We start from the raw sequence: 24,712 nt of genomic DNA on the forward strand, positions 1-24,712 counted from the left end.
TATGAGAACATGAAATAGTAATGGAGGGTGTGGGGGAGAGAGAGAGAATGAATGATTATATAGTCTTAGTTTAGGGCAGGTGAAACTAAGGGTCCAGTCCCCCTACTCCAAAGATTCTTTATTTATATGCAGTGGAAATGCTGAGGAGAGACCTGTATCAGAATATCTCATAGTCCAGCAGTTAGAGCACTCTCCTGGGAAGGTGTGGGTGACTGCTGTTCAAATCCTTTCTCCCCCTCTGGCAGCAGGGCAGCTTGAACCTGGGTCTCCCACATCTCAGGTGAGTGCGCTAACCCCTGGGCTAAAAGTTATAAGGTGTATACCACCGCTGACCAGATTTTGAATGGGGCCCAATCTAGTAGTCATGCTTAGAAGCTGCCTACCAGATTGGCCCTATCGGTGATAGGCGCTCCTCCAGTTTGTGGAACACCTTGAGAGAGAGGCATCTGGATGCTTAGAGTGACGAAGCAACGTGCGCCCCCAGAGGCAGAAACGTAAGCATCTAGGGAACGTCTACAGGAAAAATAAAGGCACCTACAGGGTTAGGTGGCAGCCTAACTGGGTTTTTGTGGATTGTAGTGTTGCCTAAAACCAGGACTTAGTTATCTAAGTCTGGGACTTTGGTGTCTAAGTATCTTAGTGGATCTGGGCCTCAGTGCTTTTCTCCAGTTTCACTGGCAGTAATGGGAGTATGTGGTGAAATGTTCATAGAAGAGAAACAGTTGCTCTGTGGCATACTCCTTCCTATTCCTGGCCCCTTGGAAGTTCCTCTGTAAGTACATTGGGATGGTGTTCTGTTGGTTGGGAGTAGAGGAAAGGTGGGAAAGGATGATCACTCTCCATGACCTTGTCTCCTTGAAAATCTAAGGATGTCTCCATAGAGGGTAATCCTTGCTCAGTGAAAATAATCTTTCATGGTTACCCTGCTTACACTGAAACCCAGATATGTGGTGGATGTGGCAACTTTGGTGTGGTTATTGGGAGGCTGCCCATGGTGGCACAGATTTAGATGGAGCTTAACTGCCACAGGGAAAGCCCAGGGAATAATGCAGAGGTTCAGGATCAATGGAATTTCTTTGAGCATCTTGATGCATCTGTGGATTAGGAGATCTGAGTCTCCAACTCATTCTGTATGTGTGGAAAAACCCTACCATATCTGAAAGAATAGTGTGCAGGAAATTACTGTCTGAAATTCTGAAGGCCTTATTCTTCATTCCCTTACACATAGTGTGGTCATTTGTATTTCTGCAAACTGGGGGTAAAATATGACCAATTTGAATTGGTAGTGTTCTACTCTCAGTTTGCATAGGTGAAAATGACTATTCTGAGGAAGAAGAAAAGGTTAGTAGAGACTAACCAATTTATTTGAGCATAAGCTTTCGTGAGCTACAGCTCACTTCATCGGATGCATACTGTGGAAAGTATAGAAGATCTTTTTATATACACACAGCATGAAAAAATGGGTGTTTACCACTACAAAAGGTTTTCTCTCCCCCCACCCTACTCTCCTGCTGGTAATAGCTTATCTAAAGTGATCACTCTCCTTACAATGTGTATGATAATCAAGGTGGGCCATTTTCAGCACAAATCCAGGGTTTAACAAGAACGTCTGAGGGGCGGGGGGGTAGGAAAAAACAAGGGGAAATAGGTTACCTTGCATAATGACTTAGCCACTCCCAGGCTCTATTCAAGCCTAAGTTAATTATATCCAATTTGCAGACGAATTCCAATTCAACAGTCTCTCGCTGGAGTCTGGTTTTGAAGTTTTTTTTGTTGTAATATCGCAAATTTCATGTGTGTAATCACGTGACCAGAGAGATTGAAGTGTTCTCTGACTGGTTTATGAATGTTATAATTCTTGACATCTGATTTGTGTCCATTTATTCTTTTACGTAGAGACTGTCCACTTTGACCAATGTACATGGCAGAGGGTCATTGCTGGCACATGATGGCATATATCACATTGGTGGATGTGCAGGTGAATGAGCCTCTGATAATGTGGCTGATGTTATTAGGCCCTGTGATGGTGTCCCTGAATAGATATGTGGGCACAGTTGGCAACGGGCTTTGTTGCAAGGATAGGTTCCTGGGTTAGTGGTTCTGTTGTGTGGTATGTGGTTGCTGGTGAGTATTTGCCACAAGTACTCCTATTTGTGCTGGAAATGGCCCACCTTGATTATCATACACATTGTAAGGAGAGTGATCACTTTAGATAAGCTATTACCAGCAGGAGAGTGGGGTGGGGGGAGAGAAAACCTTTTGTAGTGGTAAACACCCATTTTTTTCATGCTGTGTGTGTATAAAAAGATCTTCTATACTTTCCACAGTATGCATCCGATGAAGTGAGCTGTAGCTCACGAAAGCTTATGCTCAAATAAATTGGTTAGTCTCTAAGGTGCCACAAGTACTCCTTTTCTTTTTGTGAATACAGACTGACACGGCTGTTACTCTGAAATCTGTATTCTGAGGAAGGACAGTGGAAAATCAGACTCCTTGAGTTTCTTGGTCTTATATGGATTTTTCTTATGTAGAGAGGATTCTTGAGTAAGGATTGTAGGATTTTTTCCTTTACTGTTGTGATTTTGTTTCTGGTTTTAGATGTTTGGGTTTTTAAAATAAATTACTTCTCTGAAAGATGTAGTTTTATATCACCACCCCTTTCAAGGCCAAAATAACATGAGGGAGTGAATTCAGAATTTATTTAATGCCTTGCAGAAGTACAGTGTATTAATAATAAAAATTTGTTGATGAGCCAAATATACTGTATGTAGACTTTTTGGAAAGTCAAATGAAAATGACATATTAGAAAAAAAGATCAGCTTGATATGAATTTTTGTAATGTTATTTCTTTCTTGAAGTAGGATTATTACTGAATTATATCAAAAACATTTGTTTATATAATTATATGAAAGCAATGTAGCACATGCTAAGGTGCTTGTTTCCAAGGAAAAAGGGCTCTGCCTGTACATAATACAAAAAAATTAATTGTATGATACAGGCTAATTTGTTAATTCAAATGCTAATAACATACACCTGTGAATTCTTTACGTAAACATAATTGATAGTGTGTGATATTTATGAAATCAAAATGCTAAAAGTCTCAGTTTAAAGTCTAGTTTTGTCTTTCAGTCAAGGACAGAAATTTCTCACTATTCTTCAGTGTTTCATTAAATAATCTTTTAAAATGCAGCTTTCTGAATTCTTATTCAATTAAAAGAGAAAAAAGGTTAACGTGTGGTAATACGCTGAAAAATGGCTATGTAAATATCATGACACCTTCACCTGAACAGATCTTCTCCCAGGAAATACCGGAGTCAGATCTTCTGATTTCAGTGACTAAAATAATTTTTCACGGAATTCTACTCCTGTTAGCTTTGCAGAGTCGGAGTCAATAGAACTAAGCAAGAGTTAGCTGGTTTCTGTCTCTTTAGTGCAGTAGTGTTCAACCTGGGTGTCTGCAGACTATGTCTAAGATTTCCAAAGAGGTCCACACCTCCATTCGAAATTTTGTAGGGATCCGCAAATGAAAAAAGTTTGAAAAGCACTGCTTTAGTGCATCATCAACGGAATTGTTTACTAAATTCCTCACAGTTATACCTGTTCAAGCCCTTTGAAGGCAGGTGTCATTAACAGCTTATTTTTGCCTTGCAGAGTTTTTATTACAAGTGATGATGCATGAGAAGGAAAGAACCAAGCTTGACTCTCAGATCCCAGGGCTGACAGTGACAGAAAAAATCTTTTTACCAGTAAAATGAGCACATTTGATATGGAAATCAGGGTGACATTAAGCATAGAGCCTCACAATTCCAGTTTTCAGTCACTTTTAAAAGTAGAAAAGGATTTTATTGCATTAAGAACAGTAAGCTACATGTTTTGGAAAAAGTAGAAAACATAGGCAATATTATGCTTCATTGATCTATATGGGGAGGGGACCCTCTGCGAGCCAATATCTTCCTGTCCATATAGAAGATTGGGGTTAGCTGACTTTGTGGCATTGTACCTTCCCTTCACCTAGACCCTGCAAAAGTTCCTGGTCCTGGGATCTGTGAGGTGGGAGGGTCCCAGAGCTTGGCTCCAGCCTGAGCTCAGAAGTCTATACTGCAATGAAATAGCCTAACAAGCCTGAGTCGGCTGGCATGGGCCAGCCATGGGTGCCTAGTTGCAGTATAGACACACCCTGAGGGGACAGGAGGGCCAGGGGTGAAAATCATGTTGTCCCTCTTTCAACTACACAAATAATCTGCTTAGACGTTAATACAGACTGTGGCTATATTAATTCCTGAAAGGACTCTCTTTTGCAATGTGGAAACTCCATTTAAAGGAATTACAGGGGCAGCAGCCATCAGGAGGCAGCCCTTGTCAACCATACCAACAGGGAGCTTGGGGGAAAGCTTCAAAGGGCTTATGCAACAGCATATGGACACAGGGTCTGTATAGGCTGGCTTTGTCCTGTAGCAGATTCCTGAGATCTCTGGAGATCTGCTGGTTCAGGGTCCTTGCCCCCAAAAGACAAATGTGGAGGAAAACTCCATGAGGGAGGGATACCTTCTGAAAGCTCCTGACACTAACATGTAGTTTTCTTCCTAGAGGCATGATTTGGCTCATGGTAATGTCCATTTCCAAAGTACTATATGTTTCTAGAGACATTCTAGATTTGCTCTTGTGTTTTTTAATCAGCTGTAGAAACTTACTGATTTGAACTGGATTTGTATTAGTTATTTTTGTAATTTTTAAAAATAAGAAATACTTTACTAAAAATGGAAGACCATAATTCATTAGAATACAGAATTAATAAGTGCCACATATAATTTTGCATGTTTATCCCCCCACCCAAATAATCAATGCTTTATTTTAATGGTACATAGATTAAAGATGAGTTATAAATTAGTTCTTATTGAGGCTTATATAAAATTCAAAACAACTCTAAATAAAGTGCATTCTGATCAGTATATTTGCATTAAGTGCCAAATAACTATTAATCTTAACAGATTTAGAATTAGTAACCACAATTTGCTAGCTTTCTCAGGTAGAAAAACTATGGAGTTTAGAGCACACAATATTGTAAATTCACGTCGTACAACTAGAGCTGAACCATTTCTGGGAATTGTGCCGAAAGATGATAAATGCAATGGCAATCATCTTGACTCAGCAGAATGCATTTAGGATGTTACAGTTTGGTGACTGTGTTAAGTAACATAGAAATTATATGGGCATGTGATTTATACTATTTTTACTTTTAAAGAAAAACAAAAATGAAGCTAATATAAATACATAAGCATAACTTTTCTTAGGCACCGGAAGGAATTACAATAGTGACTACAAATATATTTGTTGATGAAGTCCAGTTTCATTCTTTATATGAAGCACTTGATTGAGATAGTTAAAAATAGAATCTGAAACACTTTTACAGGATATACTATACACAACTAATATGTGTCAATATTATTTATTTATGTATTTAGTAACATTAAAAAAAGGTTTATTATTATCCATGGTTTCAGTTGTCTTTGATATATACTAAAAATACAATTAAACTGTACTCATAAATCCATTACCAAAACCTTAACCCTTACATTAGTATAACCAGACAACTTGTCCCAAAGGCTCTGAAAATAAACGGGCTTTGCAGTGGGCTCTAATGCTCATTTTCATAAATATATGGATTTTAAGACTAGAAGGGACTGTTCTGATCTAGTCTAATCTCCTTCAGAAATCAGGCCTCACTCAATAAAATTCCTGCATCAAGCCTAAAACTTATGTTTTAGCTATAATATATCTGTTAGGAAGATATCTAGTCTTGATTTAAAGACTTAAGTGAAGGAGAATCTACCACATCCCTTGGCAAGCTTGCTTTTTCAGCAAGTCTTGTGCCACAAAGAACTCTGTCTCTGCTCCCTGGCAGGGTCATGCTTGTGATCGCTCATATTGAGTATGCCAAGTGTGTACGTTACATTACAAAATGGGGGACTACTGCTTTGTCTGCTGGCTTTTTCTTGGCTTTTTCATTGGTTTTTGCCTTTCTGACAGGCAGACACATACAGCTGTCACCAATCAATTCCCAGCCCCTGTGTTCCTCTGTCCCTATCGCTTAGCTTCTGCTCAAGCCTTGCCATGATGGCCTTTGGGCAATGGCATCTGTTGTTTCAGCTATCCCTACACAAAGGGGTATTAAATGGAAGGAGCAATTTAAGCCAAAATGAAGGGTACTTAGTGCACCCATCAACTTTAACAAGATCTTTGGTTGATCTAAACATCACAGATATTGTTGGTTAAAGTCGATGGGTGCAGTTACAGAATAGCAAAAGGGACAAAATCCTAGACAGAGTTCATTCTGGTGCATTCTGTGGCAGACAGGAATAAAGGAAAAATGAGGAACGGGCAAAACCCCAAACTTTTTTTTAAAATGGCAAATGTTTCAATTTCGACAAGAAACTGAGAAGCATAAAAAACCTCAGAGCATTTCATTATCTTGTCTCGTAGGTGTTGTCTCGGGAGGAAGCCTGCTGTGTTCTCAGCATTGTCTTGTGTCTCCTTAGTCTTGAGATGGAATCCCAATATCGATTTGCTCACTGTCTCCACCTTTTGTTGGCAGTGAGTACAGAACTCAGTGGGGCAGGTCCAGGCACAAAGACACATCAAGGAAGGAGAGCATGGTTGTGCTTGGCTCCACCACATATAGCAATGCACTGTTTTGAAGCCCCCTTTCACCTCTGCATTCAAAATCAATAAAAGTAATAATAATTGATATTTATACATTTCTTACAAAGCTGGGTAAGAGCATCCCTGAAGCACAAAGGCCCCAGTTCATAAGTTCATCCCTGTTCAGCAAAGTACTTAAGCATAGGCTTATTTTTAGGTAATTGTTTAAGTCCTGTACACATCAATGGGATTTAGCATGTGCTTAAAGTTAAGCATGGGGCTTATGTGCTTTTTGAATAGGGATGGACTTAAGCATGTGCTTAAATACTTTGCTAAACTGGGTTCAAAGAGTGTAAGTGACTTATGTAAGGACACAAAGCATGTTGGTGGCACACTAGAAATAGAATCTAGCATCCTGACTCATAACCCTGGGCATCATTATCCATTTTTAACCCCCCAAAAAGAGTATTTTCTCAAATAATTACACACCTGAATAAATCAATCCTGCTTTCAAATTTGACCCCCAAAATGTTTTATCTATAAAATATTAACAGAACTCCAGGCTTCAATAAATTTTATATTATTAGACAGATTACACACAAGCGATTTCTGAGCATATACTGTGTTACTTCATGGAAACCCTTTAAAATCAATTTTAAAGTCTGTATTTTCTGGAGTTATTTATGGAAGATCAAAAATACTTTGTAAGGAAATAGCTTTACAAGCTAATATATCTTACCATAGGACAAGAGTTATTAGAAGCTATCATCACTGTATAAATAATTATATCGTTGCATGCACACTAAATTCTAGTGGGATTTTGTTGCTACAGCTACAAAAGAATCTGATTACATCTCCTGTGTAGCTTAATTGAACTGAAATGACTGTGTTGTGTTCTATACAGTTTTGGTAATGTTTTCAGTTTTATGCATGAAATGCTGTCAGACCCAATTAATCTTATTCCTACATAAGTCTAGATAATTTATTTGCATAAAGAATATTAATGAGCTATACATGCATATTGGTGGGGTAAAGTTTATTCCAACTCATTGCCTTTGAAAAAGGAATTCAAAATGCTGAAGAAGGATTTTGGTTAAAGTTGTATCCTCAGCTTGGTTTGTTTTGTTTAGAAGAAAACATTGTATATATTTGGTATACACTTGATGTGATCTGAGGAGCATAGGTATTGCTCCATTCTTCTGCCTCCAGGGATCAAGATGCCAAAAAAGGAGACAGAAGTTGGGATTATGTGGTGAGAAGCCTGATCTCCTCACTGCCTTCTCTGTTGCTCTTTTTGGCTCCTTCTTTCATGGCAAGAATAAGTAGTGCCTACAATCCACAGAGCACAGGGCTGCTATTTTAGGATTCCCTTTGTGATCCCACTATCTGCTATTTAGACAATTTAATCATGTACATGATTTCTAGTTTTGTTGATATTTTCTTATTTTAGTATCCATAGTTTAGGGCTATACTGTGCCTGTTAGCCACAGCTAGGGTGACCAGACAGCAAGTGTGAAAAATCGGGACAGGGGGTGAGGGGTAATAGGTAATAAGAAAAAGACCCAAAAATCAGGACTGTCCCTATAAAATCGGGACATCTGGTCACCCTAGGCATAGCCCAAAGTATGGGGTAGAGTGCAACACCAGCCCACGTGCTTCTGCCTCTCTAAGTTAACATGCTCTTGTACTACTTCCCCTTCTTACCTCCGCTGACAAGAGTTCTTAGGAAAATCAGACAGGATTCCGGATTCCATGTTACTGGTTTTCATATGTCCTCATTAGTTTGGTTGGTTAGATCTCTGACTCTGCTAGTGAAACCTCCAGTTCAACTTCCAGTTCTTCCAGATGTATCATTAGATTGAGATCAGGTTCTTCTTCAAGATCCAGTGGATCTTATGGCCTGGAAGCATGATGCAAACAAGACTTTTAGGGCCAGATGGTCAGCCCTGGTATAGCCCCTTTGTTCCTCTGGAGCTTCACCAGCTTTTGGGGAATTCCTGAAATATAGGGGAACATGATCAATTGTACACCACACTTCACATAGTCCCTGGCATAGGGGGCATGTTGAAGTCTGGTCAGGGAGAAGGTGGGCTGAAACGTAGCTGCATTCCAGCAATCCCTGGTTGATAGACTGGCTTGTTGGTGGCTGTTAAAGCCAGGCACAACCTCCAGTAGTCCCAAGGCTGTTCCAAATTGTGCCATGCCTTGAACCATAATGCTGTTTTTGTCCCCTTATCTTCAATTGTGTTGAGTGGAACTTGGCTGCATCCGTGGACTGAGCCTTTTTTGTTACTGGGAATCTCAAGAAATTCTGCTAGTGTCAGAAGCCTTCAAAAATAAATGTCTGTGCTACAAAGTGGAAGAGGTTTGCATTATGGGTCTTTCTTTAGTACAGTGCTCCACTGGTATTTATGTCCCTCAATTTTGGACTATTAGCACCCATATAATCCAGATTTTCTTTGAGCTGTCTCAAAATCCACTAAGCAGCCTGTCATATGCTTAAGTATATTGAACTCTATTCTTCCTTCATGCTACTTTTTACATCTTCCTGCCTGTTTGCTGCTAATCATCTTCATTTGAACCATTATATTGTACAATGAGCATTCTCCTTTTTATAGATTGTATTCTAAGTGATTATACGACCATCATGGAGACTTAGGGCTTGTCTTCACTATCGTGATAAATTGACCAAGTTACACTACTCCAGCTACGTGAATAATGTAGCTGGAGTTGATGTAACTTAGGTCGACTTACCCCAGTGTCTTCACTGCACTGCTTCGATGGGAGATGCTCTCCAGCTGATTTACTTTACTGGGGAGCTGGAGTACCATAGTTGACTGGAGAGTGCTTTGCCGTTGATTTAGCAGATCTTCAGTAGACCTGCTAAATCGACATCACAAACCTGATGGTTGAACATCCCTACTGTGTTCTATGAGGATAATATGGTTCTGTGCCCACATCCTAAATTTTTTATGAAGATGGTATCTGAATTTCATCTAAACCAGTAAGTTAAGTTCCCAGTAGTTACCCTGGACCTCGTTTGTTGAGGAGAGTCAGATTACATACAAGTAGTCTAAAGGATAAGACCTCTTAGTTATTAGCTAGATAGGACTAAATCCATACACAAGTCTCCTATATAGAATCGTAGACACGTAGGTTGGAAGGGACCTTGAGAAATCATCAAGTCCAGCCACCTTAACTGAGGCAGGACAAAGTAAATCTAGACCATCTCTGACAGGGGTTTATCTAACCTGTTCTTAAAAGCCTACATTGACAGAGGTTTCACAAGCTTCCTTGGAAGCCTGTTCTAGTGCTTCACTATTGTTATAAAGTTTTCCTAATATCTAACCTAAATCTCTCTTGTTGCAGATTAAGTCCATTATTTCTTGGCCTACCTTTAGTGGACATGGAAAACAGTTGACCACCATATTCTTGATAACAGCCCTTAAATTATTTGAAGACTGTTATCAGGCCCCCTCAGACTTCTCTTCTCAAGACTAAACATGCCCAGTTTTTTTTAACCTTTCCTCATATGTGAGGTTTTCTAATCCTTTGATCATTTTTGTTGGTCTTCTCTGGACTCTCTAACTTGTCCACATCTTTCCTAAAGTGTGGTGCCCAGAACTGGACACAGAGCTCCAGCTGAGGCCTCACCACTACTGAGTAGAGTAGAATAATTACCTCCTATGTCTTACGTACGACATTCCTATTAATACACCCCCCCCCCCGAATGATATTAGCCTCTTTCTCAACTGTATCGTATTGCTGGCTCATAATCAATTTGTGATCCACTGTAACCTCAGATCCTTTTCAGAGGTACTACTACCTAGTCAGATATTCCCCATTTTGTATTTGGGCATTTGATTTTTTTCTTAAGTGTAGTACTTTGCACTTGTCTATATTGAATTTCACCTTGTTGATTTCAGACCAGTTCTTCAATTTGTCAAGGTCATCTTGAATTCTAATCCTTATCCTCCAAAGTGCTAGCAATCCTTCCCAGCTTGGTTTTGCCCACAGATTTGATAAGGATACTCTCCAATCTATTATCCAAGTAATTAATGAAAATATTGAATAGTCCCGGACCCAGGACAAACCCCTGCAGGATCTCACTAGATACATCCTTCCAGTTTGGCTGTGAAGCATTGATAACTACTCTTTGAGTACAATCTTTCAACCAGATTTGCACCCATTTTATAGTAATTTTATCTAGAACACATTTCTCTAGTTTGCTTATGAGAATATCATGTGGGACTGCATCAAAAGCTTTACCAAAAACCAAGATCTGTCACACCTACAGCTCCCCTCACCATTTACTGGGCCAGTAATTTTGTCAAAGAAGGAAATTAGGTTGGTTTGGCATAATTCATGGATTCCAAGGGCCGAAGGGACCATTATGATCATCTAGCTTGACCACCTGTATAATACAGGCCATAGAACTTCCCCAAAATAATTCATAGACCATATCTTTTAGAAAAAATCCAATCCTGCATCTGAAGAAGTGGGTTTTTTACCCAGGAAAGCTTATGCCCAAATAAATCTGTTAGCCTTTAAGGTGCCACCGGACTCCTCGTTGTAATCCTGGTTTAAAAGTGGTCAGTAATAAAGACTTCACCATGATCCTTGGTAAATTGTTCCAGTGATTAATTCGTCTCACAGTTAAAAATGTATACGTTATTTCCTGCCTGAATTTGTCTATCTTCAACTTTCAGCCTTTATATCTTGTTATACGTTTGTCTGCTAGATTGAAGAGCTCTTTAATAAATATTTGTTCCCCATGCAGGTACTTATAACTTGTAGTCAAGTCACCTCTTAACCTTCTGTTTGTTACACTAAATAGATTGAGCTCCTTGAGTCTATCACTATAAGGGTATGTCTACACCATGAAATTAGGTCAATTTTATAGAATTTGATTTTTAGAAATTGATTGTATACAGTCAATTGTGTATGTCCCCACTAAGCGCCTTAAGTCAGCCTAGTGTGTCCTCAATACCATGGCTAGCATCTACTTACGGAGCAGTGCACTGTGGGTAGCTATCCCATAGTTCCTGCAGTCTCCGCTGCCCATTGGAATTCTGAGTTAAACTCCCAATGCCTGATGAGGCAAAAACATTGTCAAGGGTGGTTTTGGGTACATGTCGTCAGATGGCCCTTCCTCCTCCATGAAAGCAATGGCAGACAATTGTTTTGTGCCTTTTTTCCTGGGTTACTCGTGCGGACGCCATACCACGGCAAGCATGGAGCCCGCTCAGCTCACTGTCACCGCTGCTGTTGTGAGCATTGTAAACGGTTTGCGCATTATCCTGGAGTATGTGCAGAACTGGGCTAAGCACACCAGCACGAGAGCGATTGTGATGAGGACATGGACACAGACGTTCCTGAAAGCACGGGCTGTGGCAATTGGGACATCATGGCGGCAGTGGGGCTGGTTGATACAGTGGAACACCGATTCTGGGCCCGGCAAACAAGCACAGACTGGTGGGACCGCATAGTGTTGCAGGTATGGGATGATTCACAGCAGCTGTGAAACTTTCACATGCGTAAGGCCACTTTCCTTGAACTTTGTGAGTTGCTTTCCCCCACCCTGACGTGCAGGAATACCAAGATGAGAGCTGCCCTGACAGCTGAGAAGCGAGTGGCGATAGCCCTGTGGAAGCTTGCAACGCCTGACTGCTACCGGTCAGTCAGGAATCAATTTGGAGTGGGCAGGTCTACTGCGGGGACTCCTGTGTATCCAAGTAGCCAGTGCAATCACTGACGTTCTGCCAGCAAGGGTAGTGACTCTGGGAAACGTGCAGGTCATACTGGGTGGCTTTGCTGCAATGGGGTTCCCTAACTATGGTGGGGCGATAGATGGAATGCATATCCCTATCTTTTTACCGGACCACCTTGCCAACCAGTATGTAAACCACAAGGGGTACTTCTCAATGGTGCTGCAAGCACTAGTGGATCACAAAGGACATTTCACCGACATCAGCGTGGGATGGCTGGGAAAGGTGCACGATGCTCACATCTTTAGGAACTCCGGACTGTTCGAGCAGTTGCAAGAAGGGACTTACTTCCCAGACCAGAAAATTACTGTTGGGGATGTTGAAATCCCAGTAGTTACCCTTGGGGACCCAGCCTACCCCTTGCTCCCATGGCTCATGAAGCTGTACACAGGCAGCCTGGACAGTAGTAAGGAGCAGTTCAACTATAGGCTGAGCAAGTGCAGAATGGTGGTAGAATGTGCCTTTTGACATTTAAAAGCTTGCTGGTGCTGTTTGCTGACTAGGTTAGACCTCAGCGCAACCAACATTCCCATTGTTATTGCTGCTTGCTGTGCGCGCCACAATATCTGTGTGAGTAAGGGGGAGACGTTTATGGTAGGGTGGGAGGTTGAGGCAAATCGCCTGGCGGCCGATTTTGAGCAGCCAGGGTGATTTAGAAGAGCACAGCTAGGTGCGCTGCGCATCAGAGAAGCTTTGAAAACCAGTTTCATGACTGGCCAGGCTACGGTGTGACAGTTGTGTGTGTTTCTCCTTGCTGTAAACCCGCCCCCTTTGTTGATTTTAATTCCCTGTAAGCCAACCACCCTCCCCCCTTCGATCGCAGCTGGCAAAGGAAATAAAGTAACTATATTGTTTTGAAACCATGCATTCTTTCTTTATTAATTAGAAAAAAAAGTGAGATAACTGACAAGGTAGCCCGGGTTGGGTGGGGTGCAGGAGGAGGGAAGGACAAGGCCACATTGCTTATTGTAGCCACACTACAAATCAAAACTGTTTGAATGACAGCCTTCTGTTGCTTAGGCCATCCTCTGGAGTGGAGTGGCTGGGTGCCTGGCGCTGGCACCTCCCCACCCCCACGTTCTTGGGTGTCCGGGTGAGGAGGATATGGAACTTGGGGAGGAGGGCAGGCGGTTATACAATGGATGCAGCGGGGGCTGTGCTCTTGTTGGCTTTCCTGCAGCTCCAATAGACGCTTCATCATGTCTGTTTGCTCCCCCATTAACCTCAGCATCGCCTCCTGCCTCTGCTCTTTGCGCTCACTTAATGCTTTCCTGGCCTCTACCACTGAATGCCTCCATGCATTAAGCCATGCCCTATCAGTGCGGGAGGACTGCATGAGCTCGGGAAACATGTCATCGCGAGTGCGTTTTTTTTTGCCTTCTAATCTGCGATAACCTCAGGTACGGACATGATGGGGGGAGCATAGAAACATTTGCATCAGGGGGAGATAAAAAGGGAGAGTAAAATTTAGATGATACATTTCTGAGAACAAAAGGGAGACTCTTTCACAGTGAATCAAGCAATTCACAGCAGACAGCACATGTGCTTTAGGTACAAGGTCGCATTTTGCTTTTTATATTGAGCTGGTATGGTGACACATCACAGACAGCTGGGCAACAGAATTCAGTTTCCAGGCAGCCATAGTAAGCCTTTTGGTATGCAGGGTTGGCTTCTTACCCCTTCATAACATGTGGGAATGGTTTCAAAGTGCAGCGCCATTCTTTCCCATAGCAAGCAATGCCGAGTGGGTTTCACATTTAAAAGGAGGGGCTGCGGTTTTCGGGTGGATGTGCAGCACACACCTCCCCCCCGTGCCGCCACATGGCTATTCTCTGGGATTATCTCTTCACCGCTTCCCCCGCAGTGTGGCTATTCTCCGGGATGATCCCTTTTAGCCAAGCGCAAACAACCCAGCATGAACGGGGTCCTTTTACTGTTCCCTTACAAAAATCCCCCTAGTTCAACCAGGTGACCATGAATGATATCACTCTCCTGAGGCTAACACAGAAAGATAAAGACCTAATGTTGCTTGAATGTGACCAAAACCGAGGACCATGCGCTGCCATGCTTTGTGCAGCAATGATTTCATACTACTTGCTACTGGCTTGGCGTGGTAAAGTGTCCTACCGTGGAGGACGAAATAAGGCAGCCCTCTCCAGAAAGCTTCTGCAAAGGTTTTCAGAGTACCTCCAGGAGAGCTTCATGGAGATGTTCCTGGAGGATTCCCACTCCATCCCCAGACATGTTAACAGACTTTCCCAGTAGCTGTACTGGCCGCGAATTCATCCCAATTATTTAGGGCAAATCAAACATTAAACACTATTACTTTTAAACCCTGTACTGTAGTTACAAATGTGCACTCACCAGAGCTGCCTTCTCCAGCTTCAGGGTCGGGGATCCCGCCTTGAGAGGGTATTGGCTCCAGGGTGATGAAAAGGTCCTGGCTGCTGAGGAGAACGGATTCACCGCTTGCCTGCTGCGCATTCTCCAACTCCTCCTCCTCCTCCTCCTCATCCACAAAATCCTCCTCCCTGTTGCGTGAGACTCCCCCCTTGCAGGTGTCCATGGACAGTGGTGGGATAGTGGTAGGGTCCCCCCACGAATGCCATGCAGCTGATCATAGAAGTGGCACGTATGGGGCTCTGATCTGGAGCGACCATTTGCCTCCTTTGTCTTTTGGTAGGCTTGCCTGAGCTCCTTAACTTGCATGCGGCACTGCTGAGTGTCCCTGTTGTAGCCTCTCTCCACCATGCCCTGTGCGATTTTGGCATATGTATTAATATTTCTTCTTTTTGACCGGAGTTTGGCCTGCACAGATTCTTCTCCCCACACAGCAGTGAGATCCAGTATCTCTCTTTTGGTCCATGGTGGAGCTCATTTGCAATTCTGGGGGAACTGCATGGTCACCTGTGCTGCTGAGCTTGCCAAGCTGACGAAACAGGAAATGAAATTCAAAGTTTCCTGGGGCTTTTCCTGTGTATTTGGCTAGTGCATTGGAGTTCAAAGTGCTGTCCAGAGCAGTCACATTGGAGCACTCTGGGATAACTCCCAGAGGCCATTACCGTCGAATTGCGTCTGCACTACCCCAAATTTGACCCAGCAAGGTCAATTATAGTGCTACTCTCCTCGCCAGGGAGGAGTACAGAAGTCAATTTTAAGAGCTTTTTAGGTCGACGGAAAGGGGTTAGTTGTGTAGACTCATTCATTTTAAAATCGACCTAACGCAGCTAAATTCGACTTAACCCTATAGTGTAGACCAGGGCTAAGGCACGTTTTCTAATTCGTTAGTCATTCTTGTGGCTCTTCTCTGAACCCTCTCCAATTTATCGACATCCTTCTTGAATTATGGGCACCGGAAGTGGACACAGTATTCTAGCAGCAGTCACACCACTGCAAAATACAGAGGTAAAATTAACCTCTCTACTCCTATTTGAGATTCCTCTGTTTATGCATCCCAGGATTGCACTGGGAGATTGGGAGCTCATGTTCAGTTGATTATCCAACATTACCCCTAAATCTTTTTCAGAGTCACCGATTCCCAGGATAGTCTCTCATCCTGTAAGTATGGCCTACATTCTTTGTTCCTGTATTATACATTTACGTTTAGCTAAATTAAAACTCTGAATTTTTATTCTCACCTCCATCTACTTCTCTGGTGGTGGATGTGGTGAATGAGTGGGGGAAACAACATTGCACCAAGCTGACCCCATATGACAAGAAGGTCGTGGACCTTGTCAGGTAGAAATCTTACTCATCTGCAATCTTACAGTTTTTTATCACAAATTACCAGGCAGTCATGGCAAAATATAATTACATAAACTACACAAAATTTACTGCACCTTCCACTGGAAAAGAGTAAGCATTTTCAGGCCATCATTGCTAAGGGGCAGTTACTGGTCAGGACATCCCTTCAGGTGTCCTTAGATGTAGCAGACATCATTCTACAGCAGTAGTTATGTGCACGGCATTCTGGATCCAACTGTCCCACTTTCCTGGAGAGGTCCAGAGAACTGCACAGGACCTCCCTTTTTGATGGTTTGAAGTTGTTTTCTGATGAGAACATGGATGAGTTCCTGTGCTCTTTGAAAGACTCCAAAGCCACTTTACAATCTCTGGGAATTTATACCCTTACAAACAAAAGAAAATTTGGTAGGTCACAAAGCACCCAGTGTTCCCTTCCAACCCAATTCTCTGGTTTTCAAAGACTCCCCGTTTTGCAAAATCCATAGGTTCCAGAGGAAGAGAATCACTCATCCATCAGGCCTGAATATTCAACGAGCATCCTTACTGAAACACTAGTTTTGATGGGTTGGTTGATGGTTTGCAACCTCTCCAGTCTTTAGTTCACCACTTGCAACAATTTGCCACCTCTCCACATTTGGAGACAGACTTTCTGATTTTTGTTATGCCTGGGAGTGGATTACTACAGACAGTGGGTCTTGGAGATTGTAACATTGAGCTACATCCACTTTACCTCCCTCCCTCCTTTCCACCCTTCTTCTCCATCGCTCTTCAGGGACCCCCATGGGTGGCAGGTGGAGCCCCCTTTGGGGAGGCTAGCCATGGCTGCATCCCTTCTGTTCCCTCCTCCGTGGCCGGAGCCCTGAGACCCCCCTCACTGCCCCCCTGCGGCCAGAGGAGCCCCTAGCTGGCCAGAGCCCTGAGACCCCCCTGCTAGCCCCCCGCGACTGGTGTACTTCAAGAAACTGCTATCTGTGGGAATTTGCTACATCAGATAGCAGTTTTTTACAATCCCTTACATATGAGTAACTGCTACAGGTAGCAAATTCCCACAGGTAGCAGTTTCTCACACCACAGGCAGACTAAATAAAAACTTCCCCTCAAAACCCTGCAACCAGGGCGTCTGTTGGCTGCAGCAGCACCAAGGGAGGCTGAGCTGCCACTGGCCTATTATACCCGCCACCCATGGGGACCCCTCTCACTAGCACTTCCTGAGACGGGCAATAAACTCCCTTCTTTGTTTAGGAATGATAGAGGCTGTCTCTACTCAACATGGAGGGAAAGGGCTTCTAATCAAGATACTTTCTCATGCCAAAGAAAAATGGAAGGTGGAGACTGATTTTAGTTTTAAGACTACTAAACCAATTTTGTAAAGTCTCAGAAGTTCATGATCATGACTCTGGCAGCTATAATTTCTTCACTAAATTCAAGGGATTGTTTTTTGGCCCTCGAACTACAATATGCATATTGCCATACAGTGATACATCCATCTCACAGAAAACAAAACAAAAATTTGTTACGGACCAGGATCATTTCAATACTGAGTTTTCCCCTTTGGACTCACCACAGCTCCAAGAGTGTTTTCAAAGATTCTAACAGTGGTGGCTGCTTACCTTCATTGAGAGACGATTTTAGTATTCCTGTGCCTCGACGATTGGCTGTTCATGGGTCAGTCTTTTGAAAGAATGCTGTCAGCCACACAGATGGTTTTTTCTCTGTTCCTGGAATTGAGTCTTCCACTTAATGTAAAAAAAAAAAATCATGTTGATCTCTACAGAAAATGCAGTTTGTGACCGGGGTTCCAGTGGGGGCCAGCTGTGGTCACTCAATTAGGGTGAACTGCAAAGAATGGGGCAGACAATTCCCATAAAGCTGGTGGATATTCCGTATTTAGATTTACCAAGACAGCATAAAACAGCTTCTTTATTACCTCACTGGTGACTCAGAAGTCCAAACACAGTTCCCTTAAAGTGATCCAGCCTCAGGACTCCATCTACCTAAGTCAAATATGATGATTCCTTAAAATCTTATTTCATCATATAAAAGAAAACGTTCCACCAATCCCAAAGGATCGGATGCATTACCTCCCAGATTATTGAATATTCCAGATCTTACCCAAATACAGCTACAGCCAATTCTTATTAACTAAACTAAAATTTATTAAAAAACAAGAGAGAGAGAGAAAGACCAGTATACATACAGACATGAGTTCAATTCATTGACGTTTAGATTCATAGCAGAGATGGTGAGCTTTATAGTTGCAAAGAGTTCCTTTAGAATTCAGTTAATAAATTATAGTCCAATGCCCAAATATCGCATTCAGGGCTTACCAGCCTAACTGGGACCTCAGTCTTGTGACTCAAACTTCCCCTGGTGAAGCTTAAGGAAATCTGAGATGACAGAATCAGGACCCAAGGATTTTTTATTCAATTTCATGTCCTCTTCGACAAGTTGGGGTTCCTCTGGGAACAAAAAGGTAATTAGGATGACTGTGAAGGAGGTCCATCACTGGTACTTAGCTACAGAATTAACATAAGGCAATTTCCTTGTTCCTCCACCATTCACAGTACATTTCAAAGAGATGAATACCAATATATCCCGTGTTTACGATTCATTTAAATGCTAGGATGTTATTTTGATTTCTGAACTATTACATTGTCGACCCTACACATACATATGTAAATACACAAACATCCCTCCACATGTCTTTTGAGGGTTATTTATTAATGAAAAGTCTGACTCTTTTTACACCATAAAAACACTGGGAATAAAAAGAAAATGCTAAAAATATGGACACAAATGCAGAACAGGTTTTATAAAATCCTTGACCTTCCAGGCCTCCAGATCCAAGGGAAGCTCTAGCCAGGAAAACCCTACAAGAAAATGTTATTGGTACTGGAATGGCTGGAAATGCAAAATATATTTTCTTCTTCAGAAGAGAACTTTTAATTATTAACAACAAAAATAAGCCATGTAGAGAGTGCAGAATCATGCTTTCTTCTCACGGTGAAGGAAATGAATTCACAAGAACACAGAAATCCCGGTTATCAAGAAATTCTGTGAAATAGGCAATTGGGGGTGGGGGAGGGGGGGAGGACAACCAAAGAACAGAGACAGTAGAGAATATTGCCCCAATTCAAAACCTTGGTGGTCCTTGAAAGTTTGATGACAGTTGAGGATTTGTATTGCACAATATTCCAACTCAGGCTGGGATGCTGAAAACCAAGCAGTTTATTTTGAAGTAATGCTGCCATATAAGTTCTTGTGCAGTAATTCTTAACATTTCCCCTACAGGACTATTTTTTCCATACTGTAATCTAGCTGGCGCATTTCTCCCACTTGGCAACATCAGAAAGGCAGATTCCTCCCCTCCTCCTAAAACATGTTCACAATCTCCAGTTTAAGGACTATGTTGCTATTGTTTCAGTGTGTCTGCAGATTCAGGCATGCATTACTGCATCAGTTTATGCTCAGTTCACTTTTTCAAGTTCATCTCTGCAACTATTAGGACTAGAAACATAATATATTTTAATTAAAGGATAAGAAAAGGAGGATGATTGTGTCCCTCCAGACAACTGAAGTAGACCCCTACTTTGAGAACTCCTGTTCTAATTCCATTTTCTTTTTGTTGCTCCTGTTTGTGGCAGTGTTCTGAGGCACCATTTCATGTAATGTTTCAGAGTAACAGCCGTGTTAGTCTGTATTCGCAAAAAGAAAAGGAGTACTTGTGGCACCTTAGAGACTAACCAATTTATTTGAGCATGAGCTTTCGTGAGCTACAGCTCACTTCATCGGATGCATGCCGTGGAAACTGCAGCAGACTTTATTTATACACAGAGAATATGAAAAAATACCTCCTCCCACCCCACTGTCCTGCTGGTAATAGCTTATCTAAAGTGATCATCAGGTGGGCCATTTCCAGCACAAATCCAGGCCCACCTGATGATCACTTTAGATAAGCTATTACCAGCAGGACAGTGGGGTGGGAGGAGGTATTTTTTCATATTCTCTGTGTATAAATAAAGTCTGCTGCAGTTTCCACGGCATGCATCCGATGAAGTGAGCTGTAGCTCACGAAAGCTCATGCTCAAATAAATTGGTTAGTCTCTAAGGTGCCACAAGTACTCCATTTCATGTAATGTCATCAGTTGGCATCTAGGGCTCTCTTTGATAGTGTGAAAGAATATCTATAAAGCAAATGAACAACGTGTATCAGTTGTTTTCATTCATACATATTTTTTGTCATTTCCTTTGTTACTATAAATATGTATAAAATCCAATGATATTACTGGGTAAAATACATAATTTAAAATAGCTTTGATGGAAAATAAACTGTATGGTTGAAAATAGCATATCTTTCAAAATAGATTTTTTGATAAAATTTATTATGAACAATACAGTTTTGAACAATTTGTAGATTCTACTTATATGCAGTTGATATGCAATATGTATAGTGAATTTAGTGCTACAGGCCCTATACTTTAATTGCGTTTGTTTGCTCTGTTTCAGACGGTTCGCCATGGTTTTCCTTATTTGCCTACTGCCTTAGCTTTTGACCCAGTTCAGAAAATTCTGGCTGTGGGGACAAGAACAGGAGCCATACGAATGTATCCTTTCTTATTCAAAGTCTTTACAGTTTCTGTACTTTCAAAACTGTCGTGACATGAATCAGCTTCATTCCACAAACACTCAGGTAAGATACATTTTATAATGTTTTACTTCACTGTTTGGACTGGAAAAATTATCTGAAAAAAGTTGATTTTTTTTGGTTGTTCTGGAATTAATATTGGCTTATGAATGTGACTAAGGATGACATTTCACGCATGAATTACTGGTTTAGGAATAACACTGGCTAATACATAGTTAATTTTTATGCTCAGTATGTGAAAGTGGAAGGATTAAAAACAAGTATATTAGGTTCCAAACAAGGATACATGTGGAGGAAATTCTTTTAGATATTTTCATTCTTCATGAGTTTCTTCAAAAGTGAATATCCATTTATAAAATTGGGCATTGTTACAATAATATTTTGCCTTGTATTTTTCATGTTTATAATTTAATACGCATAACTCCTCAACTCTCAGTTGTTAGCCTAGGATACTTTTGGAATTCATTTTTACAAAAGATTAGGATGACCATGAGCCTCACTGGGAGGGAAAGAGAGAGAACTGGATATCTTTTTTTTAATATAAATTTAATTTTGCAAAATGTTCAGATATCATATTGATGTGTGGTAGAAATGTTGCGCTACCGATAGATAAAATGAGTCAACCTGTCAACAGAGGGAAAAATTCAATACAAAAGAAATGAAAATTCAGACATGGTCTGATTTTTGAGAATCTAAAAAGTACATTTCAAAGTTCTGAATTACAGGATGTTCCTCTGAACACGTTTCTCAATTTCTCAAGGCCCAAACAGTTCCGCCAAACTGGGATACATGTCAATAAAGGAAAAACAAGAAAAACAGTGCAGGAGGGTTAAAATGTTATAGGTTTGTTGTATTTAGCGAAAGGAATTTTTTTTTTTTTTGTAACCTCAGTTTACAGGTTCAGCACTTCTGCTGTAAATAATTGGCAATAAGTGAGAACGTGAGTGCCCTGGTTCTATGAACACTAACACATAAGCTTAACTACAATCCAAGAGGATTTCAATTTTAAGCTTCTCAATACTTATTACATTATATACCCCTATAAATCCCAGGTTTAAAACGGAAAGGTATTTTATGAAGTATGGTCAATTTATTCTATACAGATTCTTCTACTCTCCTCTTCACCATAGTGCCTATGAGTCTAGTGACAGCAGAGGCAAGGTGCAAAAAAAGTGAAAACTATTTGTTTGGAAACTCAGCCAGTGCCTCACATAACACATTTAGCAAGTAGGGCTTTGATTCCTCACATATTAGAGTGCTCTTGTGCTCAATACATTTTATCCTCAAAGGCCTTGATGTTTTTCCAGTATAAGCCTTCCACAAGGACACTAAACCAGTTATACCACAAAGTCTGTGCTGTTGGTGATTCTGCTCTTACTATAACATTATTTACCTCAATGAAGTAGATAGAATATATCCCATTGAACACATACGTTTCTGGCATGGAAAATCTCTGCATGTTCTGTACTTCTGACAGACCACAGCTCAAATTGTATTCTGCTATGGAAATACCTAGGGAAGGGGACTAAAGCTTTACCTCTGTTGAAGTGGGCTGTAGCCCACGAAAGCTTATGCTCTAATAAATTTGTTAGTCTCTAAGGTGTCACAAGTACTCCTGTTCTTTTTACCTCTGGGAGTTTCATTCACACAGTCACCTCAGAGCCCTGATTCCTTTGCCCTCCTCTTCCCCTGACCCCAGCAGCCAGCCTCTTTTAGGAGCTGTGCTGCTATTGGCCAGGCACCCTATGGCTACATAAAATTCCTGCTCTAAGGAAAGTGCAGGTGCAGAGCCCAGATTAATGCTTCTTTCAAGCAGCGGGGTAGCTAGGAGTGGAAATTTGGGTGGGCGGGCAATGACAGACTGCTAGCTCAGCTTCTGCCCCAACACCATGCCCTTGTCTTAGCCCTGGTGCCCCCAGATATGGCTTCATCTGTCGAGCTGATAATGCACATGGAGCGAGGACCCCGCCCTCATGCTCCAGTGTGGGTAGCTGCTGGGCTAAAAAAAGTTCCCCCCCTTTTGTGCTGAAATTCCCCACATTCCTTAAGGCAGAGAGGGGAGATAATAGGCACTGACCCTCCCTCCCTTCAGTTGAGCAGAGTCCGCAGGCTACATCTTCCCCCCAACCCCCGCCACAGGGTACCCAGCCAGGGAAACTGGTTCCCTGAGCCTCGCCATCTTGGAAGAGAGAAAGTTTATCCAGAGAGGGGAGGGAAAACTGGGGTGGGGGGGCTGGACAGGGGAGGGCAAAGGCCAAGGGCCAGAGTAGGGGGGAAGGGGCAGGACCCAGGGGAGTGCGAGACATGGGTGAGGCAGCAGAACTGGGGGGCATAGCGGAGCCTGGGACTGGGGTGAAGAGGGATTGGGGGGGTGCAGGAGGGATCCGGGACCCTGGGGGGGGAGGGGGGCAGGAGGGATCGGGGGGCCTGTCTCTCCCCACCTCCTCCAGCTGGCCCTTACCGCTCAGCAGGCACCAGAAGATGAGGCTGCCCCATGTGCACAAGCTAGAGTTCTGCTCGCCTCTCTCAACTCTGGCTCTGTCTCCGTCTGCCCAGCCAGTCGTGTCCCTCTGTCCTGCCGGCACTGCTGTGTCTGTGAAACCTGCACTTACACACTGCTGCCCCAGTCTCTAGTCATGTGCCTAGTTGCCTAGACTGGCTTCTCTCCGGCCCCAGCGCTGGCCCCACCCAGACCTGCCTGCACAAGGCACCTCCCCACACACACTTGGGACGACTCCCTCCCTCCCTCCCAACCTGTGTATTCGGATGGCTCCAGCCCTGCCCACACTCCATCCTGAATTTCAGGTGCCTGAGTGTTGCTCCAGGCCACTGTGGCAGCACTACACCTCTGCTCAGATTTGGGTGGGCCTGGATGCTAAGTGGGTGGGCTGCATCTCACCTAGCCCTAGCTGTGGCTACACCCCTACTTTCAAGTAGCATTAAATTAAGTCTGGATATCCTCTATCACAGGAAGGGAACATTTTGTGGAGAAGAGCTCTGCCCCCATCCTTGCTCAGCCCTGCAGTTATCTGTGGAGGGGCTTTCAAAGGAAGGAGGGGAACAATGCTGCTGAAGTGGCACTTCTTTCTATACCTTTCCAGACCAATCTGCTAGCTTAGAGTCCCCTCTGTTCATGGAAAATTTAATAATTCTATTTGAATCAATCAATAGCATCACCCAAGTTTCTCTACCTATGTGTAATTAGAGAGAGAATAATATACTGTTGTTCATTTCTAAATCTCTTGTTAAAATACCCTTGTGTTTGAACATTCCTACTATTCCTCTGACATGAATGTGCCTAATATTCCTATGACAGCTATTGAATATGAGGACAGATGTATTAAATCAATGCCATTTTTAAATTATGGGAATACTAGAGGAGTACTAGAGCATCTGAATTTTTTAAAAAGCATATTCATTTTCTCCTCTTACAATGTGCACATGGTTAGTCATTTTAAGACAAATTTATTACAATCATTTTTTTCTGGGCTGAGACCTGTTATGCTAACTTCAACATTTTAAAAACTGATTTATTGTTACCCTCCTGAAAATTGAATTTATAATAGGGAGACTTTTAAAATATCAAAAAACTGAGCAGGTTTTAATGACTTTCTATCTTACACAGTCTTCTGCATAAAGTGCTTCTAGTGGATCAGCACATAGTGTCCTGAAACTGATTAGTGTTAGATGATAATAGAGTGGAGGAATCACTTCAGTATACCTTGCTGTTGCTTTTTTAGTCTCTGCTGTTGGTGGCACTGAACAGTCCTGGTGATGGTACAAGGAGGACAATTTGGCCATCATGAAGAAAATCAATTCAATACCAGCCTCCGACTAGACTGGATTATTGATTATTTATATTGTGGTATCTCCCAAAGGACCCAACTAAGATCAGGATCCTGTTTCGTTAGACAAC

General features: G+C 42.1%; 1 protein-coding gene and 1 long non-coding RNA gene across 13 annotated transcripts in view; one reads left to right on the forward strand and one right to left on the reverse strand.

Moving 5' to 3' along the window:
• Positions 1 to 24,712, forward strand: part of STXBP5L (syntaxin binding protein 5L) — a 440,505-nt gene that overhangs the window by 17,750 nt on the left and 398,043 nt on the right. For 11 of the 12 annotated variants that reach the window (XM_078848433.1, XM_073309722.2, XM_078848419.1 and 8 more), the window contains one exon: positions 20,658 to 20,755. In XM_078848433.1, coding sequence (XP_078704559.1) covers positions 20,658 to 20,755 — 98 coding nt within the window. Of the gene's footprint in view, positions 1 to 20,657; positions 20,842 to 24,712 lie in introns of those variants that run through there. The other variant, XM_078848436.1, reaches the window with a different exon arrangement.
• Positions 8,541 to 23,409, reverse strand: LOC140897337 (uncharacterized). Its single transcript, XR_012154708.2, has 4 exons — positions 23,258 to 23,409; positions 18,479 to 18,610; positions 17,762 to 17,887; positions 8,541 to 8,636 (listed from the first exon to the last, which is right to left on the reverse strand). It is a non-coding gene; the product is annotated as an uncharacterized LOC140897337 (long non-coding RNA).

The sequence above is a fragment of the Lepidochelys kempii genome, chromosome 1 (assembly GCF_965140285.1).
Source record: "Lepidochelys kempii isolate rLepKem1 chromosome 1, rLepKem1.hap1, whole genome shotgun sequence".
NCBI lineage: Eukaryota > Metazoa > Chordata > Testudines > Cheloniidae > Lepidochelys > Lepidochelys kempii.